We start from the raw sequence: 21520 nt of genomic DNA, 5'->3' as shown, positions 1-21520 counted from the left end.
AGTAGTATTATTTCTGCTATAATATATAATGTAACGCCATTCATGTTAAACAAAATGTACAAATACATTTAAAAAAAATTCTTCTTTATAAAATCAATCAAATCAATTGTATTTGTCTTCAACAGACATCCCATTCAAAAGCAAAGAAGCCTGATTGAAGTCAGATATGGGCGTAAAATAATAAAATACGGATGCTTCAATTTCTGTAGGGCTTGTATCTTGAATATTGAAGTTGAATTTAGTGAATTTTATACAAAACAATCTCCTGACTCATGAACAAGTGTGGTGCGTAAAATTGATGTTATATTGAGCATGCACCCATTTTACTGTATGTATTACAGAATTTTTGAGTTATTTTATTTTTTTCAACAATTCAGTACAGTACAACTTATCGTAGGGATAGGAATTTGCATTTCTCAAAAACATTACAAACATATTCAAAACCGTAAGGCTCTATTGAGAATAAGGTACATACATAAATTAATACAAATTAAATAAAGCACACAGTACCTATACATAATAAATAAACAATATTTAAGGCTTTTTTTTACAAGGGCAAAAACAGTTTAATTAGGTAGCTCCGTTTAAAAATGTTAGATTTTTTTGTGCTAATAAATAAATCGTGGGATGATTTCAGAATTGTATTTTTGTGGATGAAAAATCTGAGCAAACATCAAATTACACTAGAAACGACTGTAACCGAGATGGGTGCGGTGCAGTCCAGTCTGCCGGCTGCTGCCGTAACGTCAGCCCACTGTCGCAAACCCCGACTGTCGTAAACACTGGCCGCCCACTGAAGATGGCGGCGGAGCTGCATCCGCGGAGCGGAAAGCTGATCGGCCTGTCCAACTCCAACCGAACCGCCCGGCGCAACCAGCCGGTCCAGGAGTTCAACCACGGCCTGGTGCTCAGTAAGGAGCCGCTGAAGGACCGGGATGTCTTCACCGTCCGTATTGACAAGAAGGTAAACAACAACAACGGGCCCGCCGCTGCTGCTTCTCCACAGCGGGGGATGAGAGCAGCGGGACGGGCCGGGGGTCTGCCTGTGTCCGCAGTGAGGGGCTTCTCCTGCCCGGGGCGGGTTCACGCTGTCTGACAGCCACCACGGTGGTCGCCGTTGCTCCGGGGCCGCATTAACACACACCGTGAGAGGTTTATCGGGGGTGGACCTTACAAACACATTCTGGCGTGAGGATTTGGTGAACGGATCACCTGCTTGTGTTGCCTTGGTACCGACAGTTAGCTGCTAATGAGCCGCTAGCACGGAGCTCAGGCTAGCCGTCGGGGCTCTGACGTTTGTTGACAAGGTTGTTGTTATTTATTGGACTACAGGAGCTCAGCTAAGCTTGTTTACGCGGCTGTGTTCAGTGTAGCTGTGAAGGAGTCGGTGACAGTCGTCGGCGCCTGTCCGCCCCTCTGCCCGGTGTGTCCCGGTGCTTAAAACCACTGCAGTGCTCGCACCGGGCTGAGCTGTGTGAGGACCTAAATAGGCTCAAATGCGTTAGTTAGTTACTGCTGTGTGTTTCCCAGTGTCCTAAAGAATATTCAGAGTGCACACACATCCTGATCCAAACATGTTCAGACATTACTGACCAAGCACCCTGCTGGTGTAATGCATGAGGAGTTTGACCACTGAAAGGTATTACTCATTAACCACTGGTCTGATATCTGGGAACACACTCCTTCTCTCACAATGCAGGGAGATTTGCTTTCTTTTTTCATTTGTCACTGTAGTTTGTTAGAATTTCAAAAGGTTTAGTACAAAAGAAACATCACTGAAGTATGGGAACAAGTGTAGTTTTTACTCTACGGCATTTAATAACACTAATAATAAGAATAAACTTTATTTATAGAGCACCTTTCATACAAAACAAATGCAGTTGAACTAGTTTTAAATTAAAAGTATAAAAATGAGACCATGAAGTAGAGTGCTTATAGCATTTAAAAGTAAAATAATAAATAAAAACGCAGGATAAACAATTCAATAGTTAAAAAATGAAGGAATTGAAGATGATGAGCAAACCAACAGAAAAAGCAGACAATTATTGAGCAAATCATACACTTCTACCACATGCTTTCTGTCTCCATTGTCCTTCAATACAGTGAAAATACTGATCACATTTTTGTCGGCTACGGGTCAAATCTTACCAAGATAACAATATCGTGCTGCCCTTTAATGTCTCTTACAGTTACAGTAAATGTCTGTTCGGTATAAAAGTGTTTATGTTAATTGTGAGGTGATGAAAGAACCGATTCAATTCTTCCATATGTGCTTCCTCCATTTCCTTGACTTTGTAGCTCCTTCATATCATTTAAACATAGGTTTCAATCTATCTATGCTCCCATGACTCAGGCCTCCAGTCTCCATATCATATCAATGCTTGTGCACACAGCGTTTACGTTTGTTATCAGAGTAGGAGAGCTTGTCTGTTGTAATGGCTTCTGCCTCTGCAGTCTGCAACCTTACGGGGTTTGTCAACAACATGGCAGCTCTGGAGCTTGTGCCAATGCCAACTGGGCCACACCGCACACATAAACACACGCCCTCTCAATGACAGTGCGCGCGGCCAAGACACATAGTTAGGTTGTTTGGAAAAATCTACCATGAGGACACAAAGTTAAACATGGGTTTTAACAGCACCTAACTGTATGTGAACGATTTCCTTTATGGCGCTCTCAGCCTGATGAGGGCTCCCGTGCTCTGACATGACATGCATTGTCTGTCTGAAGATCAATACTTTTCCATCACAGAGCACCCAGACAGGCATGACTGTCCATCCTGTCTCTGCTTAGCTACTGTGGATGTGTACGGGACTAACAGTTTACCCAGGGGAGGACGCCTTCAGTGGTTTAGGGTTTGTATTTAAAGCTGTGGTCTACAAAGATGCCTATACTGTAGCTCGTATCAGCACGTGATGAGTCACAGTTAGAGCTGAAACGATTAACTGATAATCGATTTGTTGATCAACAGAAAAGTAACCGGCAACTACTTTAATGGTAGATTAATAGTTTTAAGTGATTTTTCTGACATTCCCCAGTTCCAGCCTATAAATTGTGATAGTTGTGACTTATAGCAAACTCAATGTGTTTTTTATTTTTGATAGTGATGCATTGATCCAGTTTTTTTCCGATCCAATCCGATACCGATACCTGGGCTGATCGTATCGGCCGATATCAATCCGATCCTACTGTTGAGTGAATGAAGCGCATACCTTGCCGTGTGAGTGGAGGCTTCAGGCTTGATATAAACATTTAGCCTTGTTAAAAAAGGTAACAAATGAACACAGATATAACTGTACTTAATACTATTTATAAATAAATAACAAAGTGTACATTAGCAGGAAAAATAAATATATAACACTTCCATGTAAAGTGCACTGCAAACAGATGTTTTAAAATTTAATATAAAACTATAACCAGTGTTGCAAACGTAGATTTGATCGCTCTGACTGTATTGCTGTGTTTGATATTAATAAAAAAGAAATGACTGGATCAGAATGCCCGATCGGCCTCATTCATCCGATATCTGGATCGGTGCATCTCTATTTTTTGACAGGTGTTCGAGATCCACTTGAAAATTCACTGTTGACCGATATAGTGTAGGTTTGAGCTAGGACATAAAGAGACCCTTTTTTATAAGGATTGTGCACCAATATGACTGCAAAGGTACTCAGAAATCTGCTTTTTAATAACAAATACCTTTATTAAAGAATATTTAACATTATTATACATTTATACATATAATGTATTACATTGTCAACCAAGTCTGGGAACAGACACTAAGAAAATAAAGAATAAATAAAATAAATAGCTAAATAAATCAGTACTGTATGTTCAGTATCAATTGCTGACCATTCAAATAAAACATGAATAACAAAATAAATCGCTATATTACACCACTCCAAGTGTTGTATTGTAAAAAGGTTGATGTATCGCAGCATATGTAAAAAACATAAAGGCAGTTATAGCTAGATACCGATATGTCCACGAAAGGCTGATAAATCGTTCAGGCTCTAATTTTATTGTCCAAACTATGAATCAATTAATTTGGAGGGGGGGGGAAAGGCAGATTGATAGATAATGAAAATAATTGTTTGCCGTTTGTTAAGTTTTCAATATCAGTCCTGATTCTGTTATGTTACTGACACTGTAACATACTGTGTGTGTGTGTGTGTGTGTGTGTGTGTGTGTGTGTGTGTGTGTGTGTGTGTGTGTGTGTGTGTGTGTGTGTGTGTGTGTGTGTGTGTGTGTGTGTGTGTGTGTGTGTGTGTGTGTGTGTGTGTGTGTGTGTGTGTGTGTGTGTGTGTGTGTGTGTGTGTGTGTGTGTGTGTGTGTGTGTGTGTGTGTGTGTGTGTGTGTGTGTGTGTGTCTCTCTCTCTCTCTCTCTCTCAGGCTTTTGATGTAATTAATTTTTCATTCTTTTCAAAAAGCTGTCTGGTGGTCATTCTCAGCATGTAGTTATTGCTCTTTTTAACACAGAGAGAGAGAGAGAGAGAGAGAGATAGAGAGACTGAGAGGGAGAGAGAGACTGAGCGGTGGACACCCACAGGCTGCAGTTACATAAGTGAATGAGCAAGGGAAGGAGATGTCTGTCTCCTCCACACAGCGATCAGGTCAGACTGAGTTACTACTAAATCTGTTAACCCAGATACCCGGGCTTTCGTAGCACACTGCCTTACATAGCACCTGCCACAGAGCTGAGGAGGACACCATGGGAGCACACGAGGGAGACGAGGCGACCAGGACAATACTTTTCTTTTCTTTTTTAAAAACGACATTTTTCTTTGAGGGAAATCCTGTTTTTTCCACGGCTGCAGAAATATAAAAACACCCCAGGAGCTGGTAAGGCTTCAATGTTATACTCAAGGTCACTTCATCCTGGTGGATTTGTGCCAGCTTCAAACGATGTTCTGTGAAAGTACCAGGAAAAAGAGATCGGCTGAGGATTTATCTTTTTAAGTTTTCCGAATACTTCTGACTTCATTCTCTTGGCTTGAGGAACACACTGCATGGCTTCTTGGTTGGATGTCGTTCTGCGGAGAGGTAGTGGTGGTGGTGGTGGTGGGGGGCAGCAGGTGGAGTGCAGCGAGGCGAGCCAGGAGATCACTCCTCAGCGGGATGACGTGGGTTCGTGCCCCCCTGTGTCGGCGAGCATCTGCACCAAGCCGCACTAACTCTGCTCTGTCAGCTGACACTGCGTTCTCTGTAGGATCAGCATGAAAAATGGAATTCACCCCCGGAAATCAATAAAGTATCACATTAATGTGAGCGGAGGAAGAAATAGATATCTCGGGCTGTGTTGTCATGGGATATGATGCCAATGTCATTGAAAGACGAAAGGAGTTTTGCGGTTCTCGTGTTTTCATGTCTTGAGTCCTCTGTGGAAGTCGTGATCACGGAGGTGAAGCTCTTCAATATTGTATGCTTTGTTTGCAAGCACAGGTTTAATCACCACAGCTGGACCACATGAGAGCGCTGGTAGTTAAACCTTTTGTCATTGTTTCAGTCACTATAGTATAGAAAACATGATAAAGGAGATAGGTTAGTTACAGAAGGATCTCTTTCAATAAAAAAAGGTGGAAAGGAGAAATTGAGAGTATCCACACACCAGGTGAAAGCTGCCAAAACTTATTTGCACCAAAAAAAGGATATGTTTGTAATTTGGGGGTCTTTGTCAGGCACATGTGACAAAGGGTAAAGTGTTAATGTTGAAGTGTTGCAAACTCTGTATTTTGTTCTTGAATCTGGTCCCCTGCACCTGGTCTAAATATAGTCCAGCATGTGCACTCAAGTGGCCTTTCTGCATCAATATGTATTGAACATCTAATTTTGGACGTCGGGTGGTGACGTACTGAGAGATGAAAGTGAATAAGTTTGACCCCTGGGTGGATTATTTTTATCACACAGTATTGCAAGTTAATAAATGGTGATTCTCGCATTGACGCGTTATCATTTCAACTGCGTTTGTTTCTTTGGTGTCACTGTTTGTTCACTCCGTCCTGCTTTATTTTCAAAGGAGCCAGCGCTCCCTGAGCTGCGTTCTTCACTGACAGAACGACTAAAAATAACAAGATAGATCATACAACAAGGCACACTTTGTTTTCCATAGATATCTACCTGCAGTTTTTAGCACAGTGCTTCACTCTTTTAACATCACAGAGTCTATTTGTGGTCAGAGAAACAGCTGCTGACAGCTGTTTCGTGACAACTTATTGTTGTCGGCGCTGTCTCTAAATTCATATCTTTAAAACATTCAATACAGACTTAACATCAGGTTTTTGTAACTTGTGGAGGCCATGATGTGTCATTATTTGTGATAATCATTAAATCTCTCCCGTTTCCCCTCAGGTGAACTCGTGGAGCGGTTCCATTGAGATCGGTGTGACGGCACTGGACCCTGCAGCGCTGGACTTCCCCAGCAGCGCCACAGGCCTCAAGGGCGGCTCCTGGATCGTGTCGGGCTGCTCGGTGTTACGCGACGGCCGCTCCGTCCTGGAGGAATACGGCCGCGACCTCGATCAGCTAGCCGAGGGCGACCGAGTCGGCATTCAACGCAGCTCCCATGGGGATCTCCACCTCTGGGTAAACGGGCAGGACTGCGGTTCAGCCGCGAGCGGCCTGCCGCCCAAACTCTGGGCGGTGGTGGACCTGTACGGCAAGTGCACTCAAGTGACGGTGGTGAGCTGTGAGCCGCCGCCGCCGTCCACGGAGAAAGAGACAATAGAGCGGGACGAGGAGGTGGATGAGGAAGAGGAGGAGGAAGAGGAGGAGGAGGAAGAGGTGGTGGTGCGTGGGGGTCGGGAGGACGCGGGGATCACAGCACTGATGAATGTGGCAGCAATGAATGGAATGATGAATGGAGATGAAGGTAGGATGCCTTTTTTTATCAGTCTGGTTGTTTTTTTTCACTTATATTCTGGGGTTTGTTGTTTTCAGCCGTTGTATTCCTGTCTCTCGTCAGTGCCTGAGCTTAGCTGCAGTCACAGCAGACCAGACAAGTTCCCCAACAACCTGGAGCCTGACACGGGTAAGAAAGTCCTCCTCCAGATCAGCTGATGGAGATTGTGCAACGTGACGAGTACTGACAACCCCATCTTCCTCTCTCCCTACAGTTCTAACGGAGCACCAGCTCTTTGACGTGTTCAACAACGCAATAGTATCCTTTTACCGCTCCGAGGATGAGGGCGGCGGGGAAGACGGTGGAGGCGGAGGAGGAGCAGGAGACGGTGGCGGAGGAGGAAATTCAGGAACTGACTCCTCTTCCAGAAACGACAGGGGGGGGAGCAGCAGCGGAGGAGGCGCTGTCAACAGTGACAGCGGATCAGGGACAACAGGTGGAGGAGGAGATGGTGGAAATACTAACAACGGCCCCGCTGGTAACGGAGGGGTCGGGCTGGCAACCGTGACGGGTGCAATGACCACCAACGACGCACTGCTGTTCCACGAGAAATGCGGCACACTGATCAAACTGAGCAACAACAACAAGACGGCGGAGCGGAGGAGACCGCTGGACGAGTTCAATAACGGCGTGGTGATGACCAACCGGCCGCTCCGACACAACGAGATGTTTGAGGTGTTTACAATCACACGACTCAGTGCTGTTTGTTCATACATGAATACTGTAGAGAGAGAGAGGGATCATATTGACTCCGTGTCACTGTAGACGGGACTTCAGGATGGTTGTGATGTCACAACTATATTATATAAAGGTAGAAAGTGCAGCTGCAGTGCCGTTACAGTCATTCCTCAGCTGAAGTGACCGTGCAGAGATGCAGAGAGTACAGATGCATAAGACCCAGAAATGTCGACCAATCAGAGCAGACTGGTCTTTTTCAGGAGGGGGTCTTAAAGAGACAGGCGCTAAAACAGAGCGTTTCAGACTGAGGGTGAATACAGGAATATTCAGACAGACAGGATGAGAAAAATAATTAGTTTTTTGAACATTAAAGCATGTAAACATGTTCTAGTAGAAACCCAAAATACAAGAATAAACCTGAAACCTTTCATGTGACTATAATAAATGACCTGAAAAGGACAATATTTCACATATTTCACCTTTAAGTAAGCCAGGCACGTCAGGATATTATTTTATCGTTTAAGGTGTTTTTAATGTGAGCTGAAAAATAAAGACTCAAATACAGTGAACAGCGCATTTTCCCATTTGAGTCACATAAACTCCGTATGTTCACTTCACGGCCGGAAGCCCTCACCCCTCACTCTGGGCTTGAGGCAGAACAGAGAAGATCTCTTCTTTCTAGCTGATGAATAATGAAAAAAAAACATGTCAGTACAAGAAATGTTAAAGAGATTTGTTCTAATTTTTAGATCCGCATTGATAAGCTGGTGGACAAGTGGTCAGGCTCGATAGAGATCGGTGTGACCACACACAATCCCAACAACCTGGACTATCCTGCAACTATGACCAATCTGCGCTCAGGTAACACACGCACACACACATATACAAAGAAACTGTATTAAACAGAAGTGTTTGTTCAGTGTGAGATGACATATTGCCGGCTGCTTATATCAGGTACAATCATGATGAGTGGCTGTGGGATACTGACCAACGGGAAAGGAACCCGCAGGGAATACTGTGAATTCAGCCTCGATGAACTTCAGGTTTGTGTCGATGCGCACACACATTTTGTTCTGCCTCTTACTGTGCGAGTGTCTCTGTTTCTACAATCAACTGCTGTCATCCATGTTTAGGAGGGAGATCACATAGGGTTGATGCGCAAAGCCAGTGGCGCGCTCCATTTCTACATCAACGGCATCGACCAAGGTGAGGCCCGCAGAGGCAAATAGTTCCTTCAACCAGATTTAAATCACTCTGATTAGAGATTCCAGCTAAAGTGATTCAATAAGATTTAATCAGAATATAACCTGTTTGACTTGTGCGCAATGGTGTGGCATCAAAACGTCTTTTTTAACCACTAATACTGCTCAAAATAACGCCAAACCTCTGCAGAAGCATGAGAAGAGTCCTTACACAGAAAACGAAGCACCAACAACGTAGTTAGTGAACCCAGAGTTTATTAAAAGAGTGTTTTAAAGACTTAACTACTGGTCCTGGTACCAGCTCCTCGGCATGGAAACGAGGCCAAGCGTCTTAACTATGCACGAAAACATAGGAACTGGGGTACAGAAAAATTGACAGCAGGACCTATGAGTCAAAATTTGAAATATTTGGCTATAGCAGAAGGCAGTTTTTGCCGAAGGGCTGGAGAGCGGTATAATAATGATAGTCTGCAGGCAACAGTGATGTGAAGTCATGGATGACATGGTGGAGGTTCGTTGCGAGTTTGTGGCTGAATTTCTGCAAGTGGATTTGGAGATTTGGTCAGGGTTAAGGGTGTCCTTAATGGTGTCCTTAATGCTGAGAAATACAGGCAGATACGTATCCATCGTGCAATAGATGCAATAGATTTCTCCTCTGTTCAGTCACTGCATTTTGTCAATTGATGAAACTTAACTATTAACCCTTCCATTTTTGAAAGCATTCTTACTTTACGGCATTTTTTCAAGCTTGCGTAAAACGTTTTCACAGTACTGTACATTCAGGTAGTGTAAAAAGTCCACGGGACGCTTTTACGCCATAATACACTTTAAGCGTTTACATGCTTATTAGGTGTACACAACCCCTCTCCACCTGATTAAAAAGGTCCGTCAGATGGAGCCAGTCTTTTCCGATTGAGTTGGTTACATGAGGCATTTTTATTCTGATGGGATCAAATAAAACATGGAAATATATCATTTGTTTTTTAGATTTTAGTTGTGATGCTATGATGCTTTACATAATCAGTTATCTGTTATTGATTTATTGCTAGACATTATTGACTGAATAGCCACAAATCTAGACTGTTGTACGACCTTTGTCCTTCTAATCACTACATACAAACACAAGTTGGATTTAAGACGTACTCTAACGGAGTGTTGGCTGTGGAGGAGAGTGTGATTAAAGGACCTCAGTTTCAACTACTGACCACTCTTGTGTCTTTCCCAGGTGTCGCGGCAGCCCAGACCCCCGGCGTGGTCTACGGAGTGGTTGACCTTTACGGCATGGCCGTCAAAGTCACCATAGTCCACAACCACAACCACAGTGACCGCCTAAGACGCAACAACGCCATCATGAGGGCTTTATCGCCGGATGTCGGCCGGCCCAGGCCAGCTCTTTCCCTCACTCCAGACCCAGAGGGGCCCGACCGACTGCTCTTCCACCATAACTGTGGCCAGAAGGCCGCCATCATCAGTGACGGCAGGACCGCGCTGCGGCCACAGTGAGTCCACCTCCCACATCTCACCCCCCTGAATTACTTAAAGGATTTCTTATTCTTTACAAGCTTGATTTTGACTTGTTTGAGTTTGCTTTATAACTGCGGCCTTCTTGCTGTAAGATTTTATTGGATTTATGGCATCTTCTGTCACCAAATAAATAAGTTAAATAAGTTAAATTGGATGGCGGTCTAATTCCGCTGTTAGTATTTCTCATGGGTTAAATATAAGTGTGAAAAATACCAACGTTTGCCACAGAGGATGTATAAAAATCCTACTTACACATAAACAGCGGCTCTTTAACAACACTGCTTTCACAGTGCGACTGACGACTTCAACCACGGCGTGGTCCTGAGCAGCCGGCCGCTGCGCTCCAACGAGGTGTTCCAGGTTCGCATCGATAAGATGGTGGACAAGTGGGCGGGCTCCATCGAGATCGGTGTCACAACGCACAACCCTGCATACCTGCAGCTGCCCTCCACCATGACCAACCTGCGCTCAGGTAAAAATACTATCTGGGTATTCTTTTCTGACATGCCTCATGAAAGTCAGTGATAAAAAGAGGAGGATTTTATGAGATACCTTTTCCAAGAGTGTGTTATTGTTTTGTAGGGACGTGGATGATGACGGGGAATGGCGTAATGCACAACGGAACAACAATACTGGATGAGTACGGGCACAACCTGGACCGGCTCAAGGTAATTGACATTTGTTTTGTTTTTTTAACTTGGCTGACTCCCTGCGTTCATACCCATCACCCTCTTTCCTCCTCTCACAACACTTCTGACCTTCTCCTTCGCGGTGTTATTAACCCTTTTCCCCGTCCTGAAGGCTGGTGACACAGTAGGTGTCGTGCGGAAAGAGGACGGAAGCCTCCACTTCTTTGTAAACGGTGTGGCTCAGGGCCCTGCAGCCTGGAACATCCCCCCCAGCGTCTACGCCGTGGTCGACCTCTACGGCCAGGCTGCTCAGGCCACCATCATGGACGACATGGGTGAGAGAGGGAAGAAGTACAAATGGGGCTCCATTTTAACCGTTTTAACAGTTAAGATGCTAAAATCGTTCTGCTTTTAGACGATGTTAACTTCTGTCTGTTTCCCCTTTTGTTAGTGGACCTCCTGCCTCTCCCGGAGGACAGCTCAGAGGGCCCTACAGCCATGTCCCCCGGGAGCCCCTGCTCAATAGGAGGTGCCACCACAACCAACGACCTGCGTTTCCACCACCTACACGGCACTAACGCGGTCATCACCAACGGGGGGCGCACCGCCCTGCGGCAGAACTGCCGCAGCGAGTTCAACGACGCTATTGTCATTTCCAACAGGTGATGAAACGCATGACAAATAACTTTTTAGCGAGTTATATCCTTCTTGTTGGCTGGCACACCTGACCTGGGTGGCGTTGCTCATAAAGTCTGGAGCCAGATACAAGAAGAAATGAAATTCCTAATAATTCTGAAACATCTCTCGGTTCCTTTCCCTCTGAGCTAACAGCATAGATTAAGAATGTGTTGTGACGTAGCTGCCTCAGGATTTTAACGTGTTCCTTCCTTGCAGGTGCCTTCGAGACGGAGAGCTGTTTGAAATCATTATTCAGAAGATGGTGGACCGCTGGTCGGGTTCAATAGAAGCAGGTGAGGTGTTGATCCTTTATGTCTCTTTTTTTTTTTACATTCGTGAATAATAGCAAAAATGACAATAAAAGCTCCTGTATGTTGCCTAACATGTATCTCTACACTGCATTCTAGACATCACATGTGTTTCATGTGTACTCACCACAGATTTTCTCCTCCCCCCTCTGTGTCCAGGAGTGACAGCCATCAGGCCAGACGAGCTTGAGTTTCCCAACACTATGACTGATATCGATTACGACACTTGGATGCTCAGGTAAGACGCTATATATTTTTATATTTTGTTATGTTATTACTTTAAAACACACCTAGATGTTATTTTTATGTACCATGTCATAGTGTCTGTTTTTATTTTCTTAACTTTTTTCACCTTTAACCCCTAAAATGAAGAAATTCAAGCTCCAAACCGTTGTTACAGATATTTTTATTTGAGGAAGTGTAGCACCACAAGAAAGAGGAATTTATTAACCAAGCTTAAAACATAATTAAATTTGTGGATGTTCAGATTTTCTATTTCAATTTTTGTCTTCCCTCTTTTCCAAAGTGGAACAGCCATCATGCAGGATGGCAACACGATGCGCAACAACTACGGGTGTGACCTGGACTCCCTGACCACGGGCTCACGGATTGGCATGATGCGCTCAGCCACGGGTGACCTCCATTACTACATCAACGGCGTGGATCAAGGTGTCGCATGCACCGGCTTGCCATCAGGTAGTCAGTGGAAGTCAGATATGTTAGGAGCGAATGTTTCAATCAAGAACCCAATACCTCATCCATGTCCCTCTCTCTCTCTCAGAGGTGTATGCTGTGATCGACCTGTATGGCCAGTGTGTTCAGGTGTCCATCACCAGCTCGTCAGGTCCGCTGGACAACAGCCTCTGTACCAGCAACATCACTGAGAAGAGCTTCCCCATCCACTCACCAGGTACACTGCAGGGTCCCTGCTGGGCTCTGCAAAGCCTCGAAAAGCATGAAAAATATCAATCAAAAATCTATTTTATATCCAAAGCTTTTGAATTGTATGAGAAGTCTGTTAAAAAGGCTTAGTAAAATGTTTTTTTATGGGGTTTTGTTTGTTGTTGTTAAATTGTTTAAACAACATAAGATTTAGTTTCATGTTCCATGTAGTTTTGTGAATTTTAAGTAAAAAAAATAAATAAATAGTAGAGAAAGGGAGTAAAGACAAATAGTATCACGGATAAGCTGTCCTCAAAAGCTTCATCTCCCTACTTCTTCTTCCTTTGTGTGTGTGTCTGTAGTAGCAGGCGTTGCCCATCGGCTCCACAGCAAACACGGCAAGAACGTAGTGCTGCTCGGCGATGGCTGCCAGGGCGTCAGAGTTGGAGGTTACGCTCACGGCATTGTGTTCAGCGCAAAGGAACTCAAAGCAGACGAGCTGTTCGAGGTGAACAAGGGCTGGAAATGATCCTCTTAATATTAATTAATTAATTAATTGTTGAATAAAACCTGTTTTTGTTTTCTCCTCCTCACAACATTTTCCCTCTGTGCTGATGAGTCTTATCTGTGTGCAGGTGAGGATTGATGAGGTGGACGAGCAGTGGTGCGGTTCGCTGCATATCGGTCTGACCACGCTGGCACCTCCAGAGCTGCCGTCCTGCCCGCTGTCGGGTCTCTCCCCCTCCCTCCCGCAACTCCGCATCAAGGTCACCTGGCTGCTCTGCGGCTCCGAGGTCCGTCGCAACGGCGTGCTGCAGCGCCAGAACTACGGCTGCTCACTGGACCGGCTGACGGTGAGCTGCAGCAACCTGCACTGCGAGCACAGTTAGATTAGAGGACAGATCAAAGACCTTTAAAACCCTCAAGGATCTCTTCACTGACGGAGCCCCTCTGGCTGCTTCAAAGCCCCGACTAAAGACTTAAGATGTTATCACCGCGGAGAGATTGTCACAGAAAGAGAAGCCATTTACAGAAATCAGTATCCATCTTAAAACCCCACAATGTTTCTTTTTTTTGTTATTCTTTAACCATAAGAAGCATTTCGTCTCTCTTATCCTTCCATCTTTTGATTTTGTCTCTTAAAACTATTGACTAAAACAACCAGATTTCATACAAGTACACTTGAAAATATCTATGCTCTTCCTCAACCACACACACAGCATACTGCTGACTGCAGGGCTAGTGAGGATACGCCCCCTACATGCACTGTGCATTCCTCCATCACATGCACAGATGATTTTTAAAACCCTGGACCACTTCCAAATATTTCCAAAATTCCCCAGCTTAACTTCCCGTAGAATGTTTCTGGAAAGTTGCCCCTTTGCAACCCCAGTCACACAATAACATTAGGATATTCATTTTGTGTGATGTACTTTGGCATCAGTTTGTTAGTGCCATCTTAACACAGGGAAAAGTTCACATTCTTCACAAAAAAGATCCCAAAGTAGTTTTTTAATTCTTCACTGAAAATGATTGTTTCAAAGGTCGGGAACCGTGTGGGTGTGAAAAGGTGCAGTGACGACACCATGCACATCTTTATTGACGGAGAAGACATGGGACCTGCAGCGACTGCAGTAGCCAAGGTACACACACACACACACACACACACACACACACACACACACACACACAAACACACACCAACAGTACACAGCCATTTGGCGCCCAAGCTGCCATTCAGCACCTCTCTCTGTCCTTGCAGAATGTGTACGCCGTTTTGGACCTGTACGGGCGGATAACAGCGGTGTCCATCGTGAGCTCTTCGCTGATGGAGGACATGGAAAGCGTGAAGGCGCCGTCGCTCTCCTCAGACAGCTGCAGCGAAGGAGAGGACGACAGCACCCCCGTGAGAGAGGTAGGAGCTGACCGGACCACTAAGAGTTATTCGCAGAATCATTGCATTGAACTGAGAAACCATTCCTCACGCCTCCTTCTTGTTGCATCCAGGCTGAGACTGAGCCGTGCGCACTGGTGCCCACCGTCATGGCGTTCCTGGAAAACCACGGCAAAAACATCCAGCTGTCCAACCAGAACCTGACGGCAGCCAGAGTCTCCAGCTACAACCAGGGCCTGCTGGTCACCGCCCAGCCGCTCGCTCGCCAGCAGCTGTTCCAGGTAGTGTAACTTTGTGGTTTTGGTGTCTATGTGTGGTCCAAGTGGCTATGTTTCAGATTCATTATACCGCTCTCTTTTATCGTCAGTTTCAAATCGACCGTCTGAACCCGTCGTGGACGTCGTCGCTGTCGTTAGGGGTGATTGGTCACTCTCCAGACCGGCTCAACTTCCCCTCCACAGCGTGTTGTCTGAAACGCTCGGCCTGGCTGCTGCAGAGAGACTCTGTCTTCCACAACTCCCTGAAGGTACACACACACACACACACACACACACACTCTTAAACACACACACACACACACACTCTTAAACACACACACAGACACACAGACACACACACTCTTAAACACACACAAACACTCTTAAACACACACACTCTTAAACACACACAATCTGTCATGTTGTTGCTGTCTATTGATTTGTGTCTTACATGACAAACTGAGTGTGTTCTCACTGACATCAGCCTCATCGACTGTTTGAGTGATCATTTTTCCCTCACTCGCTGACGTCTCTCCTTTCTTCCATTTTTACCACTTTCAACATGAACTCTCTTTCCTCCTCAGATATGTGAGAACTATGGTCCTAATCTGGACACTTGTCCAGAGGGGACGGTGTTGGGTCTGCTGGTGGACGCCAACAGTTGTCTCCACCTCTATGTCAACGGCATGGACCAGGGTGTGGCCGCGCAGGACATACCTTCACCCTGCTACACCTTCATCGACCTATATGGCCAGTGTGAACAGGTCAGCACTGCAGATATATACATTTGGGATAAATTACTTAAAGGGCCATATTGTAAAAAGTGCTTTTTGTATTATAAAGTAGTTTGAGGTGTTACATAAATACTGTGAAAGTATCAAAACACTCAATCCGCAGAGAAATCCACACAGTGTAGAGAAATCCACACTGTGACTTTAAACGAGCCGTCAGGACTTCTGTATCATTGTGATGTCACAACTATATTATTTAAAGGTAGAAAGTGCAGCTACAGTCATTCCCCAGCTGTAATGATGGTGCAGAGACTCGGATGCAGAAGACCCGGAAACGCTGACCAATCAGAGCAGACTGGGCTTTTTGAGGAGGGGGTCTTAAAGAGACAGGCGCTTAATCAGACCAGAGTTTCAGACAGAGGGTGAACACAGGTATATTCAGACAGACAGGATGAGAAAAATAGTCCCAAATTGCATACTTTTTTCAACTTTTAGTTTTTAAAGTATGTACTGTTGCATACTATTGGGACTAGGGAGTCATCGCGTAGTCCTCATTTCAATTTAACTCGATTGGTAAAAGTTGTGTGTGTGAGCGAGCGCGCAGCACTTCTTACTTCCACCCTCTAAACATGTTCAGGTAAAAACCCAAAATACAAGTTTTAATCTAAAAATGAGCTTAATACGGGACCTTTAATAGTTATTTCAGCACTACATCACTAACAACTAAATCCACGTGTCACGTTATAATGGCAGGTTACCATAGTAACGAACAACGTGCCAGCTGTGGGCGGAGACAGTGGTGAGACCCGTTGTCAGGGCGACATGGAGAAGGCGGACATGGTTGACGGTAAGAAGACGTTCATGGTTTTCTGCTCGTTTATCTTTAACTTCAGGTTCTGTTGTGTGTTTTAAGTCTGTTTTCTCCATCATGCAGGAATCAAAGAGAGTGTGTGCTGGACGCCGCCTCCAGAGGTCAACCCCAACAAGACCTGCGAGTACCAGGCACTGTGCTCACGCTTCAAGGACCTGCTCACATTACCAGGTGAGTTTTTACCCCCACGATCTCTGCCTCAAGTCTAAAGTCCTCTTAACAATGGTGATCTTTTTTTCTCCTTCGCCCTGCGCCTGTCAGACGGTTATTTTAACGAAGACGCAAAATGCAACCTTTGCTACTGTGAGTCCTGCCACAAGCTCCGGGGTGACGAGGCTTATTACAAGAGAGGAGAACCGCCCCGGGACTACGCGCTGCCCTTCGGATGGTGCCGCTTCGCCCTCAGGTGGGAGGAAGGAAAAATGACTTATTGTTTGCATATTTACACGCTGTGTATCCATTGATGTGTAATTAACATCTGCACAGCCTTCTCATTCTTGCACATGTTTATTTAAATGCGTATCTTCTTTGTGCAGGATCAAACCCCACTGTGAGGTTTCTAATGCACTGAAGAAGTGGCACATCGCGTACCACGGCACCAGTGTAGGAGCCCTGAGACGCACGCTGGACCACAGCCAGCTGCTGCCTGGTAGGAAAATAACATACAAAGACACAAACTCTTTTTGCTGTAGTATGACTGATTTTCACATTTTTACGTCATATTATACTATGACTTTTCTTAACTCTTTGTGACATACACATAATGACTTTTTCAACATATTCAACATTTTTGACATTTGTTTGTCTGAAAAAAGAGGAGCTATTTTAACAGTGAACACTGAAAGAAATGCTTTTAAAACCAAGATTATCAGCCAAATGTCTGTTGCAGGGGTTCTCACTGGTTTGATGACTGATTAGGGGGGTCAGAATACAGATAGGTGTTCAAAGGTTTTGATGGCAGCCATTGGCCCACGGGCATGGAGGGATTACTGAACAGGCCTACTGGGCCCCAGGGGCCCACAGTCACAAAATGTTGCTGAAAAAACACAAAACACTCACAAATAGATGCAAAATGACCAAGAACACACACAAAACAACAACAAATGACCCAAAATGACTACAGAGATGCAAAAGGATTGACACAAATCGATCAAAAACATACACGTCATGGCTACAAACAACCAGAAGCGCACAAAATGACTAAAAACAGATGCAAATCAACCTCAAAATGACCACAAAGAGGTGCAAAATGACTTAAAGTAGACTTTGAAAAACCTGGGACCCACTGCTGGCTTTTAATCTGCAATAGTGTCACTGTTACTCCTGACGATGCTGAGGACACTTCCTAGTGCTGGGAGGAGAGAGACACCCCCCCCCCCCCCCCCCCCATTTATTAATTTTTTTGTTGTCTTTCTCTTTCTTGAATTACGCAAATTATTTTTGCTATTAGTTTTAGTGTCTTTTTCTTTTCCTTTATTTTATTTTAATTTATTTTTACTTTATCTTACTTTATCTACTTATGTTACATGTTATTTGTTTACTCTTTTTTTTTACTTTACTCACCTTAAAGCAGACGTACTGTACATGTGTTATACCTGTGTCTGTGTTTTTGTCTGCAAAAGTCAATACATTTAAAAAAAAAAAAAAAAAAAAAAGTAAGGTAAAATGGCCCAGCGGCCCATTGTCTCATAATCCGTCCGTGCCCGCGGGGTCTAAACTATAAATGTAATTTGTCGTCGCAGGGACGTCGTCCATCTTCTCAGTGTCCCCGGTGAAGGCGGAGGGGCCTAACGGCTACACTGAGCCAGAGGAGAACAGCGCCCCCGGCAGAGAGGTTCCCAGGGTGCGGCTCTCCCCCACCATGCGCTACTCCGGCATGGAGATCTTTGCCCCCAAAGTGCAGTAAGTCCACCTGGTTCAGGAAATCACTGAAAACGTTTTTTTTTGCTCTTGCCTGTCTGTAGTGGAGAGCACTGACTTCCACTTCTCCTTCTCCTCATGCAGATTTCGGGACCCCCGTTCTCACCGCAGCCACCAGGCTCAGGTGGGATTCCAGGTGTGCGTGCGTCCAGGCTCCTACAAAGTGGGACCGCAGACGCTCGGCCACAGCGAGCCCCTGGACCCTCGCTTCAGCAACTCAGAGATCGAGTGGATAACGAAAGAGCAGGGCGGCACGCTCCTCTACGGACTTCTCATCCGGGTCGAGTGAAGCGGAGCGTCTCGAGGGAGGCATTGGGGTGGAAGTGGGGGGAGGGTACGCGCGGAGCTCCTCGTACTTTTAACAAACTGACTACCAAATCCAACCCCTGCCTTGAGCGAGAGACTCCTCTGGAATCCAGCTGTTCCAACTTTGGATTGTTGACAATTCAGCATTATTGATTTGTTTTGTTGATTTTCTTTCGGTTGTTCGCTCTTGGACTCTTTTAAAGGCCGGGAGCTACGGCGGTTTCAAAGAAGAACAGACACTGCCTGCACTTTATGTTTCGGACACTCGTGGGCGATTTTTAAACTTCTCATCGACATCGACGCGTTTGTTCATTCGCTACAGTCAGGTTTATTTTTGCCACGTTTTGTTTTTTGTTCTCATTCTTCCCACTAAATTTTCTTCCACTCACACAAACAGCTCATTTTTCCTTTCCATTTTGGCACTTATTGTAACACTTATCACCTCTGCTCTGGTCAGTGTTTTTTTTTAATATGGGAGGAGGAGCAGTCCCCTGCCGATCTGCACGACAACTGGACGGTCTCAAAGGACTGAAACGTGGGTCAAAAAACAAAAAGTGACGATGTTTTCACACAAAAAAATATTTAAAAAAAACAGAAAGACACTTGAATTTGAGAATGAACCCAGGTGTGTCTTGTGGTCGTGACTTCGTTTCGGGGGGTAAGATTTTAAAACTGGAGGAAGAAAAAAATGTTTACAATGTACGACTGTATGTTGCTGTTAGTGCGTCTCCACATGAAGCAGTTTGGCTAATTTATCGGCCCTGTTTGCGTTTCTGTTGTGGCCCGGCATCGTCTGACTCTTTTTGGTGTCGAATGGAAAACATTCACAGGTGCAGAAAACTGGAAGCTTTGACAGAAGTAAAAAAAAAAAAAAATGGGAAGCTAAAAGTTGTGTATTGAGAAAATGAACTTGAAAACGATGTTCTTACAGCTTCTGTTACAACTGAGAGCATTCGTCATTATATATAAAAATACACATATATATATTTATGAGAGTTGGTAGATTTTGATACAGGAAGAGGGAAATGTGCTTATTTGCTTGCTTACAGGAGGAGATTTGTGCCACTGCCACGTTTGCATTCGAAACATGAAGCGACAGCTAGCAGCTACAACTTAGCTTAGAAACAGCTAGCAGGCGCAAAGGTAGCAAAGTCCAGCTAATAGCACCTCATTAATATGCTGTATCTAGTTTATTTAATGATACAAAAACTGAACTGTAAAAACATTTTACAATTTTCTAGTGAGCTTTAGTTCACCTTTGGACGGAGCCATGATAGCAGTTTCCGCTGAAGCTAATAGTCTCGTTGCATGCTAACACGAAGCTACAGCCACGAGACTGTTAGCTTTGCGTTAGCGTGCAAATGTGAGTGGCGTCAAATCTTCTCAGCTAGCAAAGTCTTAGCAAGAAAGTTCATATCCCGTAATGTTGTGAACAGCGGAGTGAAGCTAAAGGTTTGAGCGTTTACCTGGCAGGACCTCCAGAGGGCGCCTGAACGCCCCACGACCCACGCTGGTGTTTACATGTGAATGTGATTCATTAGGGCTCAGCAGTTATTTTTTATCTCAACTTACATCATTCATTTACACTTGTCAAATGTTTATACAAGGTTTTTTTAGTCCCGAACATCCACCTAACTGATTGATTGTATGTGAACAGACTTCCAAAGTGTTTTCTTTTTCACCGCTCGTTCTCACGCTCTGTTGCCAATTTGATAAACCTGCTACAGAACATTAAAAACCCCAACTTTCAAAGTCAAAAAAATCATAATTGAAGAAGCTCAAGTCACCTTCTAAGAGCAGCTGTGATCTGCCTGGTGGAGGATCTGTGGGGGTTTTTGCAGAAGGAACAACTTCCAATCAAAAAATGTGAAAAATATTATTATATGGGTTGTTTACGGCCCACTGCTGCTTTGTACAATTTAATTTGTATTATTTTTCTTTATTTGTTTGTTGCGTTGTACAGGCTGTTACATAACAAATCATATCTTCCCGATTTATAAAAAAATAAACTGACTGTATGCACAGAATGATTGTTGCTTTTTTCTTTTTATGACTGTTTTGGGCAAATTATAGTTTGACTACATGTTTACTTTTATCAACACACTATACTATGACTTTGTTTGTGTTTTTCAGCAATCGTATAGTATGTCGAAAAAAGTCAAAATATAGTATGTCCCATAAATGCTTATATCAGTCACAGGATAGCCTGTCTAAAGCAGTCATCGCATCATTTATTGGACAAATTCCGGGACAAAAAATAGAAAAGTTGGTCCAAAAATTAGCCAAAAAAGTCAAAGTATAGTAAGTCGAAAAAACTCCAAATATGACATTTCCCAAAAATGCTTATATCAGTGATAGGATAGCCTTTCTAAAGCAGCCATCGCATCATTTATCGGACAAACTCCGGGACAAAAAATAGAAAAGTTGGTCCAAAAATGAGCCAAAAAAGTCAAAGTATAGTATGTCGAAAAAACTCTAAATATGACATTTCCCCAAAATGCTTATATCAGTGATAGGAGAGCCTGTCTAAAGCAGTCATCGCATCATTTTCTGGAAAAGGTCAGGAAAAGTGGGACCACAAAAATAAGTCAATAATGTCATGGTATAGTATGTCGAAAAAGTAGAAATTAAAAAAGTCAGTCATAGGCATCATTTTTTGGACAAATTCAGGAAAAACCATAGAAAAGTTGGTCCAAAAAGTCAAAGTACAGTATGTCGAAAAAACTCAAAATATAACATTTC

At 44.1% G+C, this 21520-nt stretch overlaps 1 protein-coding gene across 3 annotated transcripts; it reads left to right on the top strand.

Annotated features, from left to right (window-relative positions):
* Nucleotides 1–760: 760 nt before the first annotated feature.
* On the top strand, nt 761–20795 carry neurl4 (neuralized E3 ubiquitin protein ligase 4; the record flags this gene model as incomplete). Of its 3 annotated transcripts, none has more annotated exons than XM_083937157.1 (29): nt 761–964; nt 6349–6868; nt 6962–7027; nt 7113–7573; nt 8326–8437; nt 8531–8619; nt 8710–8782; nt 10004–10277; nt 10593–10774; nt 10885–10970; nt 11104–11266; nt 11383–11593; nt 11826–11902; nt 12077–12155; nt 12444–12613; nt 12699–12827; nt 13162–13307; nt 13435–13653; nt 14344–14442; nt 14562–14714; nt 14807–14974; nt 15061–15219; nt 15535–15714; nt 16435–16528; nt 16616–16723; nt 16814–16958; nt 17089–17201; nt 18295–18454; nt 18557–20795. In XM_083937157.1, 29 exons carry the CDS (start codon nt 800–802, stop codon nt 18759–18761), a joined length of 4806 nt encoding a protein of 1601 aa, XP_083793283.1. In that variant the 3' UTR covers nt 18762–20795. The 3 variants fall into 3 exon arrangements, with proteins under 3 accessions (XP_083793283.1, XP_083793284.1, XP_083793282.1); XM_083937158.1 differs by having other exon boundaries at nt 800–964; nt 12050–12155; XM_083937156.1 differs by having other exon boundaries at nt 800–964; nt 6349–7027.
* Nucleotides 20796–21520: the final 725 nt, after the last annotated feature.

The sequence above is a fragment of the Echiichthys vipera genome (genome assembly GCF_963691815.1).
Source record: "Echiichthys vipera genome assembly, chromosome: 22".
In the NCBI taxonomy this organism is placed as follows: Eukaryota; Metazoa; Chordata; class Actinopteri; order Perciformes; family Trachinidae; genus Echiichthys; species Echiichthys vipera.
The sequence above is the reverse complement of the archived record's forward strand: the minus strand, read 5'-3'. Positions and strand labels throughout refer to the sequence as shown.